This window comes from Pinus tabuliformis, chromosome 7 (assembly GCF_031772625.1).
Source record: "Pinus tabuliformis cultivar Carrire ecotype Pingquan chromosome 7, CPIR1, whole genome shotgun sequence".
Lineage (NCBI taxonomy): Eukaryota > Viridiplantae > Streptophyta > Pinopsida > Pinales > Pinaceae > Pinus > Pinus tabuliformis.
Window position 1 is genome coordinate 1,137,525,833 of NC_142293.1, and position 23,201 is coordinate 1,137,549,033.

Here is a 23,201-nt window from a genome sequence, read left to right on the forward strand (position 1 = left end):
CTGATATCCGTCTCAGCACTTGAGGACAGAGGGTATGATGTGTTGTTTAGGAGAGCGCAAGTGCTTATATATCATAGGGGAACTCCAGCTTCTTCAGCTAGAGAGATTGGTGTGCGCCATGCCAAGGTGTACAAGTTCTCAATCCAGCCCCTGATGGCATTGAGTAGCAGCACCCGAGACAGGACCGACAGCAGATCTAGCAGTTCAGAGTTCTGTGAAATTTGGCACCCTAGGATGGGGTATATGTATCATGGGGCCTTGAGTACATTGCGGGAGATCACCACTGGTGTGCCAGATTTCAGTTCTGATCACCTTGATGTATGCAGAGGATGTGCTATGAAGAAGTTTGCCAGATCCCCTTTTCCCAGCAGTGACAACAGAACGACCGGGATCCTTGACTTGATTCATACCGATGTCAGTGGTCGAATGTCTCATGTATCCTTAAGTCGCTATGAGTGCTATGTTTTATTCATTGATGACCACTCCAGGAAGACCTGGATTTATTTCTTGAATACCAAGAGTGAGGTCTTCAAGCGGTTTCAAGATTTCAAAGCTCTTGTAGAGACCCAGACAGGTAGGAAGATCAACGTCCTCAAGTCGAACAATGGAGGGGGGTATACCCTTGGTGAGTTTGTTGATTTTTGTGCTGAGGCAGGTATTAGGAGGGAGTTCACAGTTCCTTACTACCCCCAGCAGAATGGGGTTGCAGAGAGGAAAAACAGATCCATTGCAGGGGCTGACAAAGCCATGCTTCATGATCAGGGGTTACCTTTATTTTTGTGGGCAGAGGCCTGCAACACTACTGTGTACATGCAGAACAACAGTCCACATCGTGCCTTGGGGAATATGACTCCGGAGGAGGCTTCTTCTGAGAAGAAGCCTGATGTTGTGCACTTTCGTATCTTTGGGTGCCTTACATATTCCTATGTCCCCAAGGAGAACAGGACCAAGCTAGAGCCCATTGCAGACAAGGGCTTCTTTGTGGGTTATAGCGAGACCTCAAAAGCTTATCGGATTTATATTCCTGCGTAGAGGAAAGTGGTTGTCGAGTGGGATGTGAAGTTCGAGGAGGAGAGAGCTTTCAGGAGGTCACGGGAGTTAGAGTATCCAGAGTCACCAGACCCTCAGGAGCAGCTGAGTCAATCACAGGGATCCAGTGGTCAGGGATCAGGAGGTACATCGATTACAGTGTCAGGTCCATCAGTGAGCAGTGGCTCTGATCTGGATTTAAACAGGAATGCACAAATTACAGATGTAACCATACATACAGAGATGCAACAGAAATAATACTTCATTTCATTACTGTAAAATACTGAAATATGCTTACAAACAGAAATGGAAATAACTAGCTAGGGCGATGGTAGCTTATCTCTGAGAAGAGATGTGGAGCTACATGCCTCTGAACTCTGTTACAATGAGGCTCAAGGGCCTTTTTATTATTGAACAATAAGAGCAAACCCTAAACAACCAAAACCCTAACCCGAGGAGATGTAATACCAAGAGTTTATGGGCCCCGTTGGGGTGAGTTGGACAGCCAACTTCTTGAGGTCGCGACTTGGTCATATTATCTCCGTTTGAGGCACATGATAACCCATTGGAAAGATCTCTCCAAGGACTACAACGGAAAAGACGATTTTAGACAGAAAATCGTTGGCAGTAGATTTCCAAAAAACAAAAACAAAAAACGTCGTTTAGAGCCTCAAACGGCTCCGGAATTTTAGGACCCGAAAACTGCTAAAAATAGTAAATTGTGCTACAATTAAGGAGACTGAAAAACTGAAAGAAACAATGGTGGGGGTCCAAGCGGAATTGGCAGGTGGCCACCAATATCCACCTGGATCATTCCTTCCCCCTTAGGAAGCAATGGTCTCCATTGCGTTGAGTTCCTCTATGAGATGAGGAAACTTCTACTGAACTTGGTCCCTGGTGAGTCACTTGCCCTGGTGAAGGAGTTGGCATGCTTTGACAACTCGATACAGTTGGATCTGCTGCTAGCGAGTGTGCTTGATCTGTGTGTCTGTGATCCGATCAGTTGCAGTTTGTTCCAAGCAATCTGGATTTAACCCTGTTGGTGTGAGTTGTTCTACAATGTCGAATGTGTCTAATAATGGTGGAAAGTATGGCCGAAGGGAGTCCACAATGAACACTGGGTGCAGGCCAAGGAATGGGGGAATGTTGAGCTCAAATGCATTGTCTCCCACAGCCTTGGTAATGGTGTAAGGACCATATCGAAGTGGTCTGAATTTCTGATAGGCTTCAGTAAGGCGTTCCTTTTGCAAATGCAACCAGACTTTGTCGCCCACCTAAAACTTGTGTGGCACCCGATGTTGATCATGTCGCTGCTTGTACTTGGCATTTGATTTCTCCAGAATGTCGTGGACCTGTTAGTAGATATGTTGGATGTTCTCAATGAAGTTGTTTGCCTTATCTGTTTCAGACTGGACATGAGCCGAATCTGCCTGAGTAGCTGCAAATGGCATGGCCACATCAATGGGACATAGTGGCTGGAATCCCAAGCCCACCTGAAAAGGGTTGTGGCCAATCGAGTTATGGAGAGCCCGGTTATAGTTGTGCTGAACATAAGGGAGGCTCTCATCCCATGTGCATGGATGCTTTGAGTTGTACATGCGCAGAATGTGTACGATCATCCTGTTGACAACCTCTGTCTGGCCATTAGTTTGGGGATGGAAGGTTGTGGACTTAGTGAGTTTGGTGTCCAGCATCAACCAGAGATTGGACCAAAATGTGCCGAGGAACCTATTGTCCTGATCTGAGATGATAGACTGTGGGATCCCAAAGTGTACCCACACTCGTTCAAAGAAGAGTTTAGCAGTGGCTTCTGTTGTGATATTCTTCTTGCAGGCTGCCATAATGGCCATCTTCGAGAACCTGTCAACGACCACAAAAACACAGTCATTTCCATGCTTAGTAGAAGGAAGGCCCGACATGTAATCCATGGAGATGGATACCCAAGGGTGACTAGGGGTTGGCAGCGGGGTATAGAGGCCTTACTTCTTGATGGTCCGTTTGGCAATGGCGCAGGTAGTGTAGGATATGATATACTTCCCGACATCCTGTCGAAGATTCGGCCAATAGAAATACTTCTGCAATACTGCCACCGTTTTCTCGACCCCAAAATGCCCAGCAGCCCGACTATAGTGTGCTTCTGAAATCATCTTGGCACGCTCGCTTGAAGGAACACAAAGGTGACCCGAGTGGCATAACAGGGCATCCTGGAGGTGAAAATCTGGAACATGTTGACCCTCCAAGAGTGTCTGGTATGTGTGGCCGAATTTTGGGTCGCTTTTGTAGAGAAGTGGCCAATCCGAAGTCTCGTGCCCACAAGAGTTGAGCACGGTGGTTAACGCTATGATCGGTGGTTGATTGAGGCAATCTGCAACATTATTGGTGCTGCCCTTCTTATACTTGATATTCAAATGGAACTGTTGCAGTTATGTGGACCACTTCTGATGGCGATCATTCTGCAATTTCCCTTGGGTTCGTATGAACTACAGGGGCCGGTGGTCTATGTGGATGACCATTTCCTTCCCCAAAATGTAATGCTTCCATTTTCGGCAGGCCTGCACAATGGAATACATCTCTTTGTTATAAGTGGGATACTTCCGGACCATGTCTGAAAGTGTCTCACTGTGATAAGCCACTGGATGCCCGTGTTGAATAAGAACTGCCCCAATAGCATAGTTAGAGGCATCTGTCTCGATCTCAAATGGTTGTTGCAAGTCTGGTAATGCGAGCACTAGTGTCGAGCAGAGGCAATGTTTCAACTCTATGAATGCCTTCTATTGAGATTCAAACCAAAAGAATTTTTCTTTTGCTCCTCCCTTGGTGACTTGACTCAAGGGCCAAGTAATATGAGAAAATCCCAACACGAACCTGCAGTAGAAGTTGGCAAAGACCCAGAAAGCTGCAAAGCTCTGTCAGAGTGGTTGGAGATGGCCAATCCCGAATGACTTGGATCTTAGTTGGATCCACATGCACCCCCCGTTCATCAATAATGTATCCTAGATACTGAACCTGGGTCATGTCAAAAGTGCATTTCTCCAAATTAGCACACAACTTGTGTTGTCGCAGTGTTTGGAGAACTTGTCGAATGTGGTGGAGGTGCTCTTCCCAACTCTGGCTGAAGATCAAGATGTCATCCAAATATACCACTACAAATGAGTTGGTGAATGGCCGCAAGATGTCATCCATTAGCCTCAGGAAGGTTGCAGGAGCATTCGTCGACCCGAAAAGCATAACCAACCATTCGAAAAGGCCCTCCTTGGCTTTGAAGGCAGCCTTCCACACATCGGAGGGTTCGATTGGTACCTAGTGATATCCTGACTTCAAATTGATCTTGCTGAAATATTTTGCCCCCTTCAGTTGGTCTATGAGATCATCAATCCATGGGATCAAGTAGTTATTCCGGACAGTGATCTTGTTCAGCGACCGATAGTCAATACAGAGTCTCCAAGTCTCATCCTTCTTCTGTACGAACACGATCGGGCTCCCACAGGGGATGAACTTGGACGGATGTGACCTTTCTGCAGCAGCTCCTGAATCTGCCTCTTGATTTCATCGTTCTCCAGAATGAAGCGTCGATAGATTGGTCCATTGGGCAGCGGCGCACCTGGGATCAAATCGATGGAGTGCTTGACCTGACATTGCATAGGAACCCCTGCGAGGGAGATGAAGATGTCCTCTTACTCCTCCACGACCTTGTCCATCTGCAGTTGTCGTGTGAAGGGGCCCTGTCTGGAGGTCGTGGCCACCATCTTCTTCTTTCCTTGAGAGCGTATCATCAGGAAAACAAATTTCCCGATTTTGGAAATGAGTTTGATGCATTGTTTTGCAATAACCAAAGAGATGGCGGTGGGCGGTGCTACCTCCGGTATCCTGTACAACTTATTTCCAAAAGTAACAATAACAGCACGAGGCCTTGATTCATACACAGCATGTCGCTTCCACAAGTATGGCTGGCCTAATAATACATCACAAACATCAAGGGGAGCAACGTCACACAATACCTCATCCGTGAAGGATTTGATGTTGTATGGAAGGTGACATTGCTGGCTCACGCGAAGATCCCGTCCTTGGTGAAGCCACCCGATGGTGTACGGCTGTGGATGCGCTGTGGTCGGTAAGCCCAGCCGCTTCACGACCTCTGCCGAAATGAGGTTCTTTTGGCTCCCGCTATCAACACTAAACTGTAGCGGGGAGCCCTTTACCCACATCTGGGAGTGGAAGAGGCGCGGTTCCTCCTTCTGGATCTGCGGGTTCCTCCTTCTAGATCTTCGTGGTGGCAACGATGGCGTTGGGCTCCGCATCGATAATCTGCTTCCCTTTATCATTCCCCTTGACGGGTTCCGACTCAGAGTCAGAACATGCATCTAATTCTGAAACCTTTAGCTCAACCCAGTGTTCCACGGGGACGCGTCCCCCAGGGTCGGGTGCACGCACCCCTCGCACCCCACGCACCCGGGACAGGGGGACGTCTGGGGAAATGTTTCCGCACGTCTCTCTTTTGGGGAAACGCGGGGAGACCCAGAGGGGGACGTTTCCCCAGTGTGGGGGACGCTTGGACATCCCCCTTCAAAATTGTTTATGCGTCTCCCCTTAAATTTGCTTGTAAACAATGATTTATGACGGGGAAAACCTAGTGTTTGACCATATTTCCCTACTAATGCTATGCAATTCATGGTAATGTTAAATTCTTAAAGTAAAAGTGACATTCTCCTTTATCTTTCATTTTCATCCTTTTACTTAAATTTTTAACATTACCATGAAATGACTCAGGATTTTTGAGAGTGGTTCCAACCTCATTGGATTTCATATGGAGAAAGTAGAATTTTAGATCTCACTCAAAATCCAGTAGACTTAACAATTTTTCAGGAATTCAGGATTTGATGTATTGCAATGTTTCCATTGCATTTTGTCATGTACAAAGGTATGGAATTAGTCTTTAATCAAGAGCACCAAGCCCTCTGTGGTTTTTAGAGTGACTTTTAGACTCGTCACTCCATTGTTTTTTAGTTTTAGTTATATTAATGTAATATTTCAGTCTTTAGATTTCAGTATCTATTATAGTCTGTTTTGCTTAGTACTAATTAGATTCTAGAATGATAAATGAGGAATTTTAATTTTAAATCAATTTAGAATCTAGAATGATGAATTTAATTTTTAAATCAATGTAGATTCTAGAATGGTGAATAATGAATAATGAATATGGATCAGAGTATTTCATTATTGAATTTCGTGGTTTATGAATGAATCATGTATGTATTAGTAAGAATGATGAGTATGGATCAATGTATTTCATTATTTAATTCAATTATGTATGTATCATTCTATTTATGCTTTCATTATTGAATATGAATTTGAAATATATATATATATATTAAAAAGGAAAAAAAATTATATACCCCGACGTCCCCTCGTCCCCTCTAAATTTCAACAAAATTTGAGGGTACTCCCACATGTCCCCCTTGTGCGTCTCCCCGCACCCGCGTCTCCCCGTCCCGGAGTCTTGGTGGAACATTGGCTCGGCCACCAGTGACTGCTTGGCCCGACACTCACTTGTGTTATGAGTGGAACTCTTATAGAACTCACACCACTTTCCCGTGTCCTTTTTCGGCTTCGCGGCACTGTTCTTTGCTTGCAGCTTTGGCAGGTTGTCTTGGGTCGCCCCGCCTTGACTTTGTCCTTTGTTCTACGTTTTGGGGGCACCTTTCCCTTGCTTCGGATTCGCAGATCCAAAGTCTCGCTTTTTCTGTTTAAACTTTTGCTCAATCTTGACGACATATCGGTATGTCGTGCCGAGCAAGGAGATGTTCAGGAATTCTATTTCGTCTTAGATGTACCTGTGCAGGCAGCCGCAGTATTTGAGTACCAAATGATGCTCCGAATCCTTGATACCCAACTTTGTGCGAAGGGTGTGGAAAATATTGGTGAACTCCAGCACATCTTGGTCCCTTCCCTGCCGCAACATGGTCCACTTTATGTATTGATCCTCATAGCTTCCGACAGGGTAGTACCGCTCCTTGATGGCAGCCCGGAATGAATTCCAAGTGGGTGTAGCTGAAAACAGTGAGGTCGTACTTTCATCCTTCTGCTCGCAGTAGGTTTCCCACCAATCCTTGATGTGGGGGGCGGCTTTGAGAAGAGCGAAAGTAATCTTTTCCCAGCCGGAAAAATCATGAACAGAAAAATACCCTTCTAGCAGATTTAACCATTTATCTACAGCATCTGCATCTATTTGACCCTCAAATATGGGAATGTCAAAGTTAACTTGTACCTTAAAGGGTGTGGCGCTTCCAGAGTAGCTGTTAGAAGTAGATGTGTTGCCTCTGGGTAGTCGCTGAAGGATCTGGGCAAAGTTGTCTATCAACGCGTTCCTTTGTCGCTCGAGGGCTTCTTCAAGCAAGATTTTTGATAGGATCTCCTGCCCCCTCGTCTTTCTTTTCATTCGCCATGGGAGGCCATCGGGATTTGCGAGGCTGGTCTTGCAAAGCTTCGACCAGTTCAAGCCCTAACTCCTTATATCCCGACCTCGTTGGGTACAGCAAAGAAAGACAGAGAAAGAGCAGATCGCTCTGATACCACTGATCCGAATTTAAACAAGAACGCAACAAATTACAGATATAACCATACATACAGAGATGCAGCAGAAATAATACTTCATTTCATTACTGTAAAACACTGAAATATGCTTACAAACAGAAATGGAAATAACTAGCTAGGACGATGGTAGCTTATCTCTGAGAAGAGATGTGGCAACTACATGCCTCTAAACTCCGTTACAATGAGGCTCAAGGGCCTTTTTATTATTGAACAATAAGAGCAAACCCTAAACAACCAAAACCCTAACCCAAGGAGATGTAACACCAAGAGTTTATGGGCCCCGTTGGGGTGAGTTTGACAACCAACTTCCCGGGATCGCGACTTGGTCATATTATCTCTATTTGACGCGCATGATAACCCATTGGAAAGATCTCTCTGAGGACTGCAACGGAAAAGACGATTTTAGACAGAAAATCGCCGACAGTATATTTCCAAAAAACGTCATTTAGGGCCTCAAAACGGCTCCAGAAATTTAGGACCCGAAAACTGCTAAAAATAGTAAATTGTGCTACAATTAAGGAGACTGAAAAACTGAAAGAAACAATGGTGGGGGTCCAAGCGGAATTGGAGGGTGGCCACCAATATCCACCTGGATCAGGCTCTCAGAGTCAGGTGGGCGGTTCTTCAGGCAGCATGCAGGGCAGTCCGTAGAGCAGTTCACAGGGCATTCCATTAATGGACAGTTCGCAGGGTACTTCAGCATCTATAGGCAAAGAGTCAGGCATGAGGTCAGTTGGTAGGCCTTCAAGAGTTCAGGTTTTTGATAATGATGAGGATTCTTTCACTCCGATGGGAGAAGTATGCTTAGGGAAGAGGAAGCCTAAGTGGCTTCAAGATACCTTGCGCGAGACCACATCAGTTGCTAGGCCAAAGAGACAGGTTAGAGAGAGTAAACCACCTAAGCAGTTATGTAGTTACATGGCATTCGTAACAAGCATTGTTGACTCCGAGCCTTCTACTTATGATGAGGCAGCCAGCCAGCAGGTCTGGAGAGAGGCCATGATGGAGGAGTATTCTTCTATTATGAAGAACGATGTTTGGGAGATAGTGCCGAGAACTAAAGGTAAATCAGTTGTTACTTCCAGATGGCTCTACAAGATAAAGCATGTTGCAGATGGCAGCATCAAGAAGTTCAAGGCTCGATTTGTGGCGAGAGAGTTCTCACAGGTAGAGGGAGTTGACTATGAGGAGACCTTCGCTCCCATAGCTCGGTATACATCTATTCACTCCATTATATCGATTGCAACAAAGATGGGTTGGAAGATCCACTAGATGGATGTGAAGACCACATTTCTCAATGGCTTCATTCAAGAGGAGGTTCATATTGAGCAGTCACAAGGCTTTGAGGTGCATGGGAAGGAGTCCCATGTATGCAAATTGAAAAAGGCACTCTATGACCTGAAGCAAGCTCCTAGAGCTTGGTACTCTACGATTGATACATACTTGCAGCAGTTGGGTTTCACAAAGAGTGAGGTTGATTCGAACTTATACTTCATTGTGGTGGGTGAGGAGCCTCTCATTTTGGTGTTGTATGTTGATGACTTGATCATCACTGGTGCAGAGAGACTCATTGAGGGCTGCAAGAGAGATCTTGCTTCAGAGTTTGAGATGAAAGATATCGGCTTGATGCATTATTTTCTGAGATTGGAGGTGTGGCAGGAGGAGGGGCATTTCTTCCTGGGACAAGGGAAGTACATTGTGGATATTCTTAGTAGATTTCACATGGAGGACTGCAAACCCATGTCTACACCTATGATCACTAACTAGAAGAAGCTTCACGCCTCTGATTCCGAGTTGGTGGATCCTACTCTATACGGATAGTTGATTGGTAAATTGATGTATTTGGTCAACACTCCACCAGATATATGTTTTGCAGTTAACACTATGAGTCAGTTCATGTGTGAGCCTAGGAGAGTGCGTTGGGTGGCTACAAAACACATTCTTCGTTACTTGCAGGGGACTGTGGATTTTGGTCTGGATTATAGACAGGGTGATGGAGTGAGACTAGTAGAGTACACGGATTCAGATTGGGCACGTTGCGCTTCAGATAGGAAGAGTACTTCCAGGTGCTGTTTTGGGTTGGGTTCAACAGTTGTGTCGTGGATCAGCCAAAAACAACAATCAATTGCATTGAGCTCCGCTGAGGCAGAGTATATGGCTGCTAGTTTGGCTAGTTGTGAGGCCATATGGCTTCACAAGATGTTGTTTGGTCTATTTGGTCAGGCATTGAGACCTTCAGTAATTTACTGTGATAATCAAAGTTGCATAAAACTCACGGAGAATCCAGTTTTTCATGACAGGTCAAAGCATATTGAGATCAAGTATCACTTCATTAGAGACTATGTCCAAAAGGGAGTTGTCAAGCTTGAATACATTTCCACAAATGAGCAGGTAGCAGACATTTTCACCAAAGCCTTACCACGGGGCAAGCATGTCTACTTCAAAGACAAGATGGGAGTGGTGAGGAACACTTTCCTCAGTAAGAGGGAGTGTTAAAATTTGGGTACCAGAGGACAAGTGGTTCCCTAAGGCTTTGATCTTTGGCCTAGGGAAAAGTGTCCAAATTTATTTTTTACTTTTCTCCTAAAATGACTTTATAAGTGCTAAAGTCAAATTTAATTTCAAAGTGACTTTATAAGTGGTAAAGTTACATTCTAATTTAAAGGAGACTTTATTAAAGTCGATAAAAAATTAGAAAGTGAAAAAGTGACTATGGAAATAAAAGGCTAAGTGGGTCTTTATTTAAGTGGGTGAGTTAAAAAATAGAAAGTGAGAATTAAATGCACATTTATTCTCATCCCTAGATCTAAATGAATCTTAGCCATTAGATCTTAGGGTAACCCAAAAGGTCATTTGGAGATTAAAAGGAAAAGAGAAGAGGAAAAGATCAATTCATTCTTTCATGAGCATTTGAGAGAAAGAGATGAGAGAGCAAGGAGAAAATTTGTAAGCAGTGAGGAAGTGAAGGAGAGCAGCGAGAATACATTTCAGCAAATCTGGACAGCAGCATTTATTGGCACGCATCCCAAGGCAAAACCCTATAGCAGGAGAAAGGCACAGAAATCGAGGAAAGGGACAGCAGCAATAGCATGAATTTTGAGGCAGATTTGGGCACAAATTTCGAGGCAGACGTACTGCTAAAATCCGTACGGTCCGTACAGTGTGTATAGCAAGTTTTGGGCACATTTTTCAAGGCAGGTCGTACAACATTCAATGTTGTTTTATTGCTATAAAAGTTTATGTTTTAGTTGATTGCTGACTGGCATGATTTTCGAGGTGGAGTTCAAACATGGAAATCGAGATAAGTTGTAATGTGTGGTTGCTGGAATTTTTACTATGTCTTTCAGTTTCTCTGTAAAAGCATTTTCAGAAATAAAGAAGAGCTCTCAAACTAGTTTTCCCCAAGAGTTGTAGGGGGTTTTTCAGGGTCACATTGACCAAAAATCAATATTTTATTTTGTGTGTGTAGCTATCATAATTTTGTTGTGTTTTATTTCTGCAATTTCAGCAGTTGTGAAATCTCTAAATTTGTGTTTTCAGAAAAATATTGTCATTTCCAGATTTTAGAATTTTTATCATGCTTGGGTTTAAAACTAAATGCATGAAGTGATAAGGAAAACTGATAACTGAAGTGGGGGTTGAAATTTCTTCATTCAAAAGAGCAATTCGATTTGGCTGGAGGAAAATTCGATTCAGCTTCTAGAGGCCGGGAAAGTATTCCAGAGGGTCGGAGAATCAGTTTCCTCAGCAGAGATAGGAAGAACGATTTGATTAGAGGCAATTTCGGGCTAGATGTCCAAGGGTCTGCGCAAGCACTGTGCAAAAGCTAATGCAAAGGGTCCAGTAGGACGAGTTTTCTGAGGCAGAATTGTGTCGAGATTGCTTATGGAAGTGAAATTCCCTTATAGATAATTTTGGTCAGATTTTCATGTTGTTTGGATTGCCAATTGGGCATCCATAGATTGTACTCAGACTTCACTGTTGCATAATAATAAAACCCTCAGTTGATGCATCGGTTTTCTCAAGTTGGGTTTTTCCGGGGACATTTGTCCAAAAATAATGGTGTCATATTTTTATGTGTGTGTGCTAAATTTTCTCAGATTCCAGCACTATTTTTCTTCCGCAATATTTGTTTGTGAAAATCACAATGTGAATTATTTGGTATTTGTCGTAGCAAACTGCAAATAAATTAACAATTAGGAAAATAATTTCCAGTGGTTGTGATAGATTGAAATTTTCACAATTTTGGATCTCTCCCAATAGTCTATCAAGGTGATTTCAAATATGCATTGTTATATCTTTCAGAGATTCTCGATAGGCTATTGGGAGGTTTCAAAACATTGAATATAATATCATTCCAAGACTATCGATGGTTCATCACGCAATTTTGAAAGATGTCATTCAAACTTCTTGAACTTCCTAATGATTCATCGAGACACTTTCAAAAATCATTCAATCATCATTCCAAATGACCTAATAGTTCATCATGGAGGTTTCTAACTTCCAAATGTCTCTTCTTTTAAAAATCCTTGATGCAACAGTGGTTTCCCTCCTAACTTGTGTTGAAAAATGTATCTAAGTTCAGTCTTCATAAATGTTTTTGAGTCATTATGTAAGGTACTTGTTAAAAGAATGAAAAAGAAAAATTTTATTTTACTGTAATGACTTATTAAAGCATGGATTTCATGCTTGGGTCATCTTTTATTAGTGTCCCCATTGTGGACTCCTAGGATTTATATTGAGTCAATAGAGTCATTGTACATTTTATGAGATCCTTCGTGGGCTTTTGAATAATGTAAAAAGATTTATTATTGAGTCAAATTAGGCATTTGACACCTCCACACCAAGTCGGCCTCAAGCAGATCAAGTTGGCCTCAAACAGGGCAGTTCAACCTCATCTCAAGCCTATATATACAAGCAAATCGAATTCATTTGAAGCACTCTCTCACTCACTCATAAGTTCGATATCCAACAAAACTCTTCACGAAAACAGTATGCATGATGAGCCTTTTGGGGAGAGCCAACTGGAGGTTCATGTTGAGCCCATGATGGAGGAGGATGAGCAACCATCCTTGGGGCCAGCCATTGATGAGGAGCAGATAGATGTGCAAACAGCTAACAGGGTGGCATTATTTGCAGACACATGTCTTCAGGAGGTGCTGGAGTATGACAGGACAGTTTTGCAGGAGATTGGTGGATTGGAGGAGCGTGGAGTTTCCCATCAGAAGAGGGAGGTGGTAGTGCATCCATCTTTGGGTCTACCCATTGATGAGGTGCAAACAGATGTAGTGGTAGCCAGCAAAGCTGCAACATTTTCAGGCAGCAGCCCTCTCCAGGAGTACATAGACAGGGCTTGTAGCACAGTTTGCCCACTTTTTCCCATTAGAGGGAGAGAGGCAGGATTTCTTGGACATGTTTTGATTGACTGGGTAGAGCATCAGGAGTTGAGCATGGACCAGTATCAGCATAGTAGACATATTCCTTGCACAGGTGTCCATACATTAGATTGGTGGGAGATCATGAGTTGGTATCCTTTTGATGGAGTATCAACCTTAGTTCGGGGCACAGTACAACAGGGGCACTTAGATGAGGGGGTTACTATATGTTTCCGTGGGCAATGGGATGTGGACCAACAGTTCATCAGTATTTCAGTAGCACTAGCCCAGCATCAGCAAAGTGGGGTTGACCTCGACCTATGCCCGAGGTTGGATTGGAGAGAGGTGATGAGTTGGTACGCGGTGGATGGAGCAACATTCACGGTTGGAGTTATAGCACAACAGGAGCCTTGGAGCCTTGATACTTGTTCTTGGTGGCATTGGGATCCAGGAGGATTTGTTGATGACAAGTTTAGTCAGAGATTAGTTTGGGATCTGGGTATTGAGGGGTCCGTTCATGGTGAGTTGACATAGGAGCAGAGCATCACCCAATGGTTCATATGGGATTTGGGCATTGGCTCTCAGTTGCTTTGGGCTGCCAGTTTGGTCCAAAGAATTGGAATGCTTGAGGGCAAGCAATATTGGGGCAGGAGGACTGTCATCTCCCCATTTTTATTCTTCTTCATAGTACAACCAGGTTAGATTTCCAGGGCAGGGGATATCCAGGTTAATGGAGCGGGTTTATGTCATCAAGGGTCCCGATGGACTTTTGAGGCGTTTTTATGGGATTTGATGGCATTCGCTTGGCATATTCCATCATCCACACAGTTTGCCTTTCATTCCGTCGCATTCCGACAACTTTCAAAAATCAGTGTTATTATTGGGCATAACTTAATTAATTATGCTCGAGGTGGCATTCCGGGGAGATTAATTGATGGAACGCCTCAGTGTAATAGCTCATTGGAAACGGAACGAGAAAATCTACAGGATGGGATGCTGAGAAGAGACTTCCAGTAGCCAAAGAGAATATGGTGGGCGATTTTCCATTTTCCTTAGTTAAAAATGACTTTAATTAGTTATTTAATTAAAGAAAAATTATTAACTAGAGAAAAAAAGGACCAAAAATGACTTAAGTGAAATAAAATAAAATCAAAAGGTCACTTGATAAAGTCAATGGAGAAGATTCTAGAATAATAATAAAATAAGATGCTTCTAGAGGCTTGGGGATCTATCCATGAGATCTATAAAAGAGGAGGAGAAGATCATTCAGAAACATCTTGGATCTTGGATTTGATATTGTTTCTTGTGGAGAGGTTTGAGAACATGGTTCTCTACTTCAATAGTAGACCCAAGGCGGAAACGCTTGGTGATTCAGTGAGAGTGGGCGAGCACCCTTCTCTTCCCTTGGTGGATCCATTCAGGGTTCACAAGGTGCAATGTATTGTTTTTCGGTTTGTTTTGGAGGTCGATATGCAGCATTATTGTAGATCTATTTGAGGCCCGTTTATCTCAGCTATATGGGTTGTATGTGCATGTAAACCCCAATTTATCTAATATAATAAAGCTGAGGATTTTTTGTTCAGTGTGTTATGGGATTGCATTGTTCTATTGGCTTAAATTTTACATGGCAATCTTTTGTTTATGAATAGAATTTTTATCTGAAGAAATTTTGAGTTAGAATTTGAAGAAAAATTTTGCTTGTTCCAAATTTATTTCATTCAGGACATTACAGACGTGGATAATGAGCCAGTCATTATTCTACTATATGTGGATGATCTATTCATTATAGGTGTGGAGCGAAGGATACAAGAATGCAAGAAGATGCTGGCAGCCGAATTTGAGATGAAGGATCTAGGACTGATGCACTATTACCTAGGTCTGGAAGTATGGCAAAAGCCTGGGGAGATATATTTGGGGCAAGGAAAGTATATCATCAAGTTGTTGCAAAAATTTGGGATGATGGATTCCAAGCCCATGACTACTCCTATGATCACCAATCTCAAGAAGTTGAGGAGCTCTAACTCAAGTCTCGTAGATCCTACCTCCTATTGTCAGTTGGTGGGTTCTCTGATGTATCTGGTAAATACTAGGTCGGATATATGCTTTGTTGTGAACATTCTTAGTCAGTTTCAGTTGCAACCTCAACATGATCACTAGATAGTTGCCAAGCATATGTTGAGATATCTTCGTGGCACTATACATTGCTGCCTAAAGTACGATAGCAAGGAAGTCAAGTTGATTGGCTTCACAGATTTTGATTAGGGTGGCAGTGAGACCAATGGAAGAAGCACTACAGGTGGATGCTTTAGTTTGGGATCTACCATGATCTCATGGATTAGTAGAAAGCAAGATCTTGTTGCTTTGAGTAGTGCTGAAGCAGAGTATGTGGTTGCATGTGAAGTAGGAAAGGAGGTTGTATGGTTGAGGAAGCTTCTAACAGATTTGTTCGAGAAGCCTCTGGGTCCTACTGTGATAATCAAAGTTGCATCAAGATGTTTGGAGATCTCGTGTTTCATTCTAGGACGAAGCATATCAACAATAAGTTCCACTACATTAGGAACTTGGTGCAAGATGGGATCGTGAAGCTACAGTATGTCCCAGCAAACAATCAAGTAGTTGATATACTAACAAATTCTCTTCCTAATAAGAAGTTTGAATATCTTAGAAGCATGCTTGGTTTAGTTGATATTGTTGATCTTGTTGATGATGATAAAAGTTTGGAAGAGATTTGTTGAGGCTTTGTGTGTGAGACACATTGCTTGGGAGGACATCTAGCCGACACTATGTGTTGATGTATGGATCCCAAAGTAGGGAGGGTGGTGTTGGTCATGGAGCTTTGACCTCAGATACGCACCTAGATCCCTAGGTTGATGGTTAGCAAGTAAACCTGATGGTACCTAGAGAGGCTAAAAGCTTTAGTCCATCTTAGTCCCACCCGGATAGATTGCCCTGGTCAGGAATCTAGTCCATGGCATCGTGAGTGCCTAAATTGTTGGAGGACCTTGGATAGATTTCCCTGGTCAAGAATCTAGTCCATGGCATTGCGGTGCCTAAACTCTTCATAGTTCATATGTTTTGAGATCTTCCTTGTACTTGTATATGTTATTATGAATACCTCCCTAGTTAAGAGGGAGTGTTGAAAAATGTAACTAGGTTCGGTCTTCATAAATGTTTTTGAGTCATTATGTAATGTACTTGTTAAAAGAATGAAAAAGAAAAATTTTATTATTACTACAATGACTTATTAAAGCATGGGTTTCATGCTTGGGTCATCTTTTATTAGTCAAAGTCCCCATTGTGGACTCCTAGGATTTATATTGAGTCAATAGAGTCATTGTATATTTTATGAGACCCTTCTTGGGCTTTTGACCACACCAAGTCGGCCTCAAATAGGGCAATTCGACCTCACCTCACGCCTATATATACAAGCTGATCGAATTCATTTGAAGCACTCTCTCACTCGCTCATAAGTTCGATATTAAGAAGAAAGAGTTGGAAAAGTGCGATGAAGGAAAGAAAGCTAAAAGAAGTTTGGAGAAAAAGGAAGGAAAAGAGAAAATTGAAATTTTGGGCTATCTATCTCTCTCTCGTTTGGATTCCTCTGGGAGATCGAAGTTTTTCTTGTCTAGTCAAAGCTGCTACTGCTGCCATTCACTAGGTCAAAGTGCTGCTGCTTCAAGCCTCAAGGTCGAAGTTCTGGAAGAGGAGGCTGACTTGGTGGTTGGAGGAGGTCTATCTCTAGGCTGAAGAGTCTCAAGAAAACTATTGAAGGAAGAGATTTTGACTGGGTTTTCACCTAGATAGGGGTTTTGCCCTGCCAGAGTGCCTACATTTTGTGTCTTGTGTTTTTGTGATCTTCATACACACATAGTTTGGTAATTGCTTCATGAAAGATAATATAACAAAGAAGTAAAAGAAGCCAACATAATTCACAAGTAATTATCAAGAAAGAGAAAATCCTTGTGTAATCTTTTGATTTTAATGTCTCATCACTATTTAGATGTACTAAATCTTTTGCATGCTCTAAAGTCCCGCAAACTAAATTCAATGCTTAAGGTTGGTCCCTATTCTGTTTATATCATTTATCATTCAAAAGAATTCAGATCTTTCAAATTCTTGTGGAGAGCATGATTGTACAAGTTCTTAAGCATCTGTTAAGCATTTAATCACCCAATATACGTGGATAGCAAATATCCTATATACAATATTGAGGGACCTGATTGGAGAAGAAGCAGACAGAATAAGGTCTTGAAGGATTAGAGTCTTTTCCTAGATTCCAAGAGTAGCCTAATTCAATCTGTCCTTCGGGGCCAAAAAAAACCTTCCCCCCTCAACTGCCACCCCTAAAAGCATTGCAGATATTCTTGAAGATGGTGTCACAAAGAATGGCTTCTGCAAAAGTTTGTAATCTGAAAGCACAATTTTGTTTGAGAGAGGTATGCAGTTTATGCATTTCAGAGTATTGCATAAGAGATGATCCAGTTAATCTAAAAATAGTAGTTAACAGTTTATGTGTTTCATAGAATGCATAGAGATCATTCGGTTGTAGTAAAATATCTAGAGATCATCTATTTCGTCTACCAGACAGGCTGTAATTGTGATGAGTTTTGGTTGCAAACAAAATGAGATTGGTAACATCAACTAACAAACTAATTGCAAGAAAATAAGTATCAGTTGAATTCAAACTAGTCTCTTGGTCTTTTTGAATGTCTATATACCTTATGAATCTGTTTATGGATTTTGCAATGATAGAATATGCAGAATATTCTATGTTTGAAAAGTGGACTACGATGGCACAAATGTCTGTACAACTGACTGTTTACAGTCTCAAACTGAATGCTAACTGGGTAAACTATGATTTATATCATTTAACCTGACAGTTTCTGGGCTCCTAAATATATGACAGAAACTTTTAGTAACTTGCCATTCTAGCTTTTACAAATATATCTAGAAAAGAAGCACTGTAACACCTTATCAAGTAGATCACACTTTTGGATAAAAGAAAATGTCAACACAGTAAGTGAAATGCCTTTCTCAAAGTTTGGAATAGTTTAGAAAAAAAATTTGGCATTTGTAACCCACAAATGTTAGACGAGTCTCGATTTGTCAACTCTCATATATGATACTTGGCTTAGAGAAAGATATGTGCACAAACATGCCCACGCACACATATGGCACGCGTGAAAAAACTAGCTCTGGCTTAGTGGGCATCAGCGATTTTGGTTTGCCTGAGTACACAGTGGTGCAACATTTTTCCTTGTATATGAAGCTTCAACGAGCTAGATATTACATATGGCTCCACTTTCACATGGCTAACAGCCCTCGGCCCATAAGGGATGAACCACAAAGCGGCCTACTTATGTAGGCAAACCGTCCAGCGACGCTTGAGCATATGCTCTCGGGAGACTGGAATCCGGTGGGCAACTAGAAAAGGGACTGCCTTCACGACTGAACTAAAACCCTGTGGGAACTAGTGCAATTTTGAAAGGAAGTCTAAAAAGTGAGAAAATAATAAAATCAAATTTGAAATTCAAGAGAGCAAAGACATGGGAGAGGGAGACTTGTGTACCAGATATCGTGCTCTGGATAGAGGCTTAAGAAGCACATTATAAGCCTTGATCACCTGAGCAGACTGCTGAGCCGAATACTCCTTCTCTTCCTGGTCCCAAATCGACGAGAAAATAAAAGAAATTTTACTCAAAACTCCCATAATGAATACTCGGGATTAGTGCAAAAGTCACAGAAAGTTGCAAGCCAACAATATATTACAACAATAGGAATCTGCAAAAGGAACAATAGACCTGACCTCAGAGTTGCACTGAAATAAATCAGGATGCAATTTCTTCTGCCAATCTTTGTACTTTCTCTCCAGATCATTTATATGTACATCATACCCTAGCTGCCTGCAGAGAAGCATGCGCACACAATCAATTTCACTTCCTGCTTGCAATAAAATTTTACCCAGACTAAATAGAAAACATATCCAATGGGATTAGTCATATCTTAATAAATATTTATATATCTGTTTGTGTGGGGTTCCTCATAAAAACAAGTTGTCATGTGAGTTTCAGCGTCCAGAGATTTACAGATTAAATATCTGGAAATAGTTCACTGAAGAATCCAGAGGTTGAACACTCTTGCATGATGGGCACACCAGAAATGGCCCAGCAGCTGCCTCTGTGCCACATGCCCAGCATTTAACGACGGCACCTTGAGCGTTTGCTGAGGAGGAAAATCTCCCAAAGTTGGTTGAGTGATAAAAAAGGCCACTGGGACAGTTGGGCATGCAATCTTTTTTGTAAAAAACATATGAGCAGCTAGAGAGGGTCCAATTAGATAAGCGCTGAGACCCGGAAGTTTGGTGCAGAAGGGCATCGAAGGCCTGACAAGGAGAAGATAAAGAGAATAGGGCATCTTGAGTGTAAGTTGCAGCCAAACTGAGAAGCCTCCTCCTCGCCACCATAGTTGCCTACGCTACAGTTTAGGTTGCTTTGACATTAGAACGAAGGCGTTTCACTTAGGTGGGCTCTTTACGACCCAGCAATAATCTCCTTTCCACAACATTCCAGAATTCCGATCAACCGAACTCATGGGTCTCACTCCACCCGGCGCAGGGGGGTGTGAAGCAGCTTTGAGTTGAAACAGGTTGGAAGTTTCGTTTACGATTCATGTAATTTTGGCTTTTATGATTCATGTTTTGAATATGTATTATAGTATTATAGCCCGGATAGCATTTTGAGATGGATTTATATTGGTTATTTTTGGAGTCGTTTACGAGGGGAGAAATTGTTGCGATATCTATTTTTGGTTGGAATTTGGTTTAAAAATCTCAAAAAAATTTGTAGAGGTATTTTTGAATCACGTTTTTGACAGGTGGAAATAGATTCAGCACCATCAAAAAATTTTAAGGCACCTAACATTATGAAGTTTGACAGCGTTTACTTGGATTTACAAAAATCCCGGCTAGATTTCTTTAAAATATGACTAGAATTTCCATAACTTTCAGGGCAAAAAAGAAGTCTTGTTAGACTACTGCGTTATTTTCTATGAGTTTTATTATTCTTATGATTTATGACTCCATGATACGGTTTGAAGGGGGGACATTTTTCTAAATATTTATTTGTAAAAGTTGAGTTTTTTTATAGCTCGGTTTCTTATATTTTAGTATTTGAGGTTGTGTGGCATTTTTTTGCTTTCGGTATATTTTAGTATTTGAGTTTGTGTGGCATTCTTTTTGTTTTCTGTATATTTTAGTATTTGAGTTTGTGTGGCACTTTCTTGCTTTTATGACGTGGCTTGTTCATCTTGTGCCTATTATAATAAATTTATAAACGTCTCTTGCTTTTGTCACATAGATTTGGTCATCTTACATATATTATAATCAAACTATGAATGTCTCTTTGTTTAAGGTTTGTTCATAATTTATCTTTAAGTTACAATATGCTAAATGCAGCTAAGTTTTACTCAACCAAATACATTCAACAATAGGCACACAATCAATCACAACGTTTAAAACATTCTAACAATATGTTAACACTTAGTCAATATTTCAATGCATATCCAATACAAAGCATAGTAAGGAACAATAGCATCCAACCATCATAAAATGTCCACAACAAATGTATAGGTGACATCCATCGTAAGTGCCTTAACTTTATTTGATCCATAAACTGCCGTGGATATTCCACTGGACAGTTCGTCACAATAGATCTCATAATATTATATTAAAAATCTGAGATTCTACACTATTACAGTTTTATTTCATTTCTATATCTGTAAAATTAACTGTAATTAGTGCATGCATGTAAAAGTAAATTGAGCATAAAAGTAGAGAACAACAAAATAAGCTCACACACATAATACACAAGATTTGTTCTCTAGGAAACCCTTTTGGGAGAAAACCCAGCTGGAAGGTGAGGTTGCTTCACTCTCTTTCTCTGTCTGGAAATATGGTTGTAGATATAAAGAAGTAATGTATGTAGAGAACGGAAAAATAAGCTCACACACACATAATACGCAAGATATGCTCCCTGGGAAATCCCAGCTGAAAGGTGAGGTTGCTTCTCTCTCTTTCTTTGTCTGGAAATATGGTTGTAGATACAAAGAAGTAATGTATGTGGCCCGTGGGCTACTATAGTGCACATATCCTCTTTCTGTGCTCTACCTCCTATCTCTCCTAGCTATTTTTGCTCAACTATGGAACAAAATGCTCTTGAAAGAATCGAATGCCTCTTCCTCCTAGTGGCTCGGTTATAACACAACCCGATAACCTACTAGTGGTTAAATTTGACTACATAAACTCTTAACTAGAGTTACAAAATAGACTCTTCTAGAGTCTTTTACATCACAAACATGTGGCTAGCCCCTTTTCCATGAATAATGGGGGCTGACGCAACATCCTCCCGAACAATAGGTGTGAAAACAAGAAGGTCAAATTCTAAGTGGCATAACTTTTGCATACGGACTCTAATTGACACGATTATTGTGTCGTTGGAAATCTCTTTCTGTGTAGAATAGCATAATTTTATGATGCGTTGAAATGGAAAAGTTTTACCACCAAAAAATGTCGTTTGATGCCTCAAAACGCTCTCGGAAGGTTTCAGACCCTGTTTTGTCAAACTGGTTCCTACCAGTAAAAACGGTCTCGTGAGCTAATTCCTCCACTTATTCCACTCCAAATGTATCAAGATGGATGAAAAACAATATAATGATCCAATTCGGATCACACCTCCCCATTTTGGGAGGCTTTTGGTCCCCAAAAGCTTTTACTGAATGAGGTGAGGAAATTTTTCATCCACCATCTCTCTAATGTACCATTTAGCTTTACCTGGAAGTTGTCCCTTCAAGCCAATCTGCCATAGGTCTTGTTGCTCTTGTCTTATAGTTCTGGACCACTTCTGTAAAATTGTATCTTCTGTCAACTTTGCCTGAGTGTCTGGTGCCAAATCCTCCATAGAAGGTAGGACCTGTCTCTCTTCCTGATCTAGCATGGAAGGCTCATAGAGTTTCAAATTCTCTACATTTACAACTAAGTAAATGCGCATATATGGTGGTAAACTGAATCAATAGGCATTATCACCCACCTTTTCCAGTATCTCAAAGGGAACATACCTTAGAGCCTTGATTTTCTTACCATGCTCGTATAGCCTCTCCTTGTTCAATTGTAGCCATACTCTGTCTCCCACATTGAATGATTTCTCTGTTCTGTGTTGATCATGCCTCGCCTTATACTTCACCTGCGACTTCTGCAGTGTTTCTTGTACCTGTAGATGGATTTGCCTGATCTTCTCTATAAATTTTCCAGCCCTCAAAGCATCTCTTGTAATGTCTTCCTTCACTCCTCCTTGTTGCCCATATGCAATATCCAAAGGTGAAGGTGGCAAATATCCAAAACAAGTGTCAAACGGGGACTTTCCTATAGAAGTGTGGATTGCTTTGTTATAAGAATGTTGTATATATAACATATTTTCATCCCAGGTCTTCGGATGCTTCTAGTTGTAACCCCTCAGAAGTTGTACCAAAGTTATATTGACTACTTTTGTCTGCCCATCTATCTGTGGATGGAATGTTGTAGATCTCTTCAACTTCATGTCCATCTTCTCCCACAATGTAGTCCAGAATGCACTGAGAAATATTGTACCCCTGTCTGAAATGATGATCCTTAGTATCCAAAAGTGTACCCAGACCTGTCCAAAGAACAAGTTTGTTGCTTCTTGTCCGTTGATGGTCTTTTTACATGGCATCAGAACACACGTCTTGCGAAACCTGTCAACTACCACGAACAGGTAGTCATGTCCCTTCCTGGTTGTCAATAAAACTCCCACAAAGTCCATGGAAACGCTTTCCCAAGGATGAGCAGGTACAGGTAAGGGATGATAAAGACCATGTTTCTTGTTGCTAGGCTTGTTGGTACAACAAATCATGCATGCTCTTATGAACCTAACTACTTGTTCTTGCATCTTGGGCCAATACACATACCTCTACAAGTTAGCCACGATCTTCCCTGCACCAAAGTGCCCTACAACCTTGGAGGTGTGAGCCTCTCTAATCAGCTGTAGATGCTCACCTTTAGGAACATAGCTTATCCAGCCTATAGAGTAACCCATCCTAGAGATGTTAGTCAATGGTGTTGTCACCATAATGCACATGACTCTAACTCTGCAACTGTTGATACACCTCCTTGAAGTCCTCATCTTTTCAATATGT

At 41.7% G+C, this 23,201-nt stretch overlaps 1 protein-coding gene across 1 annotated transcript in view; it reads right to left on the reverse strand.

The window, feature by feature from the left end:
- The window catches only part of LOC149251523 (iron-sulfur cluster co-chaperone protein HscB homolog), a 102,457-nt gene extending 82,786 nt beyond the window's left edge, over positions 1–19,671 (reverse strand). The window contains exons 1-3 of the mRNA XM_089459485.1: positions 19,082–19,671; positions 18,802–18,898; positions 18,565–18,654 (exon numbers count right to left, since the gene is read on the reverse strand). Coding sequence (XP_089315611.1) covers positions 18,565–18,654; positions 18,802–18,898; positions 19,082–19,458 — 564 coding nt within the window. The 5' untranslated portion in view covers positions 19,459–19,671. The remainder of the gene's footprint in view (positions 1–18,564; positions 18,655–18,801; positions 18,899–19,081) is intronic.
- Between the last annotated feature and the right edge of the window lie 3,530 nt (positions 19,672–23,201).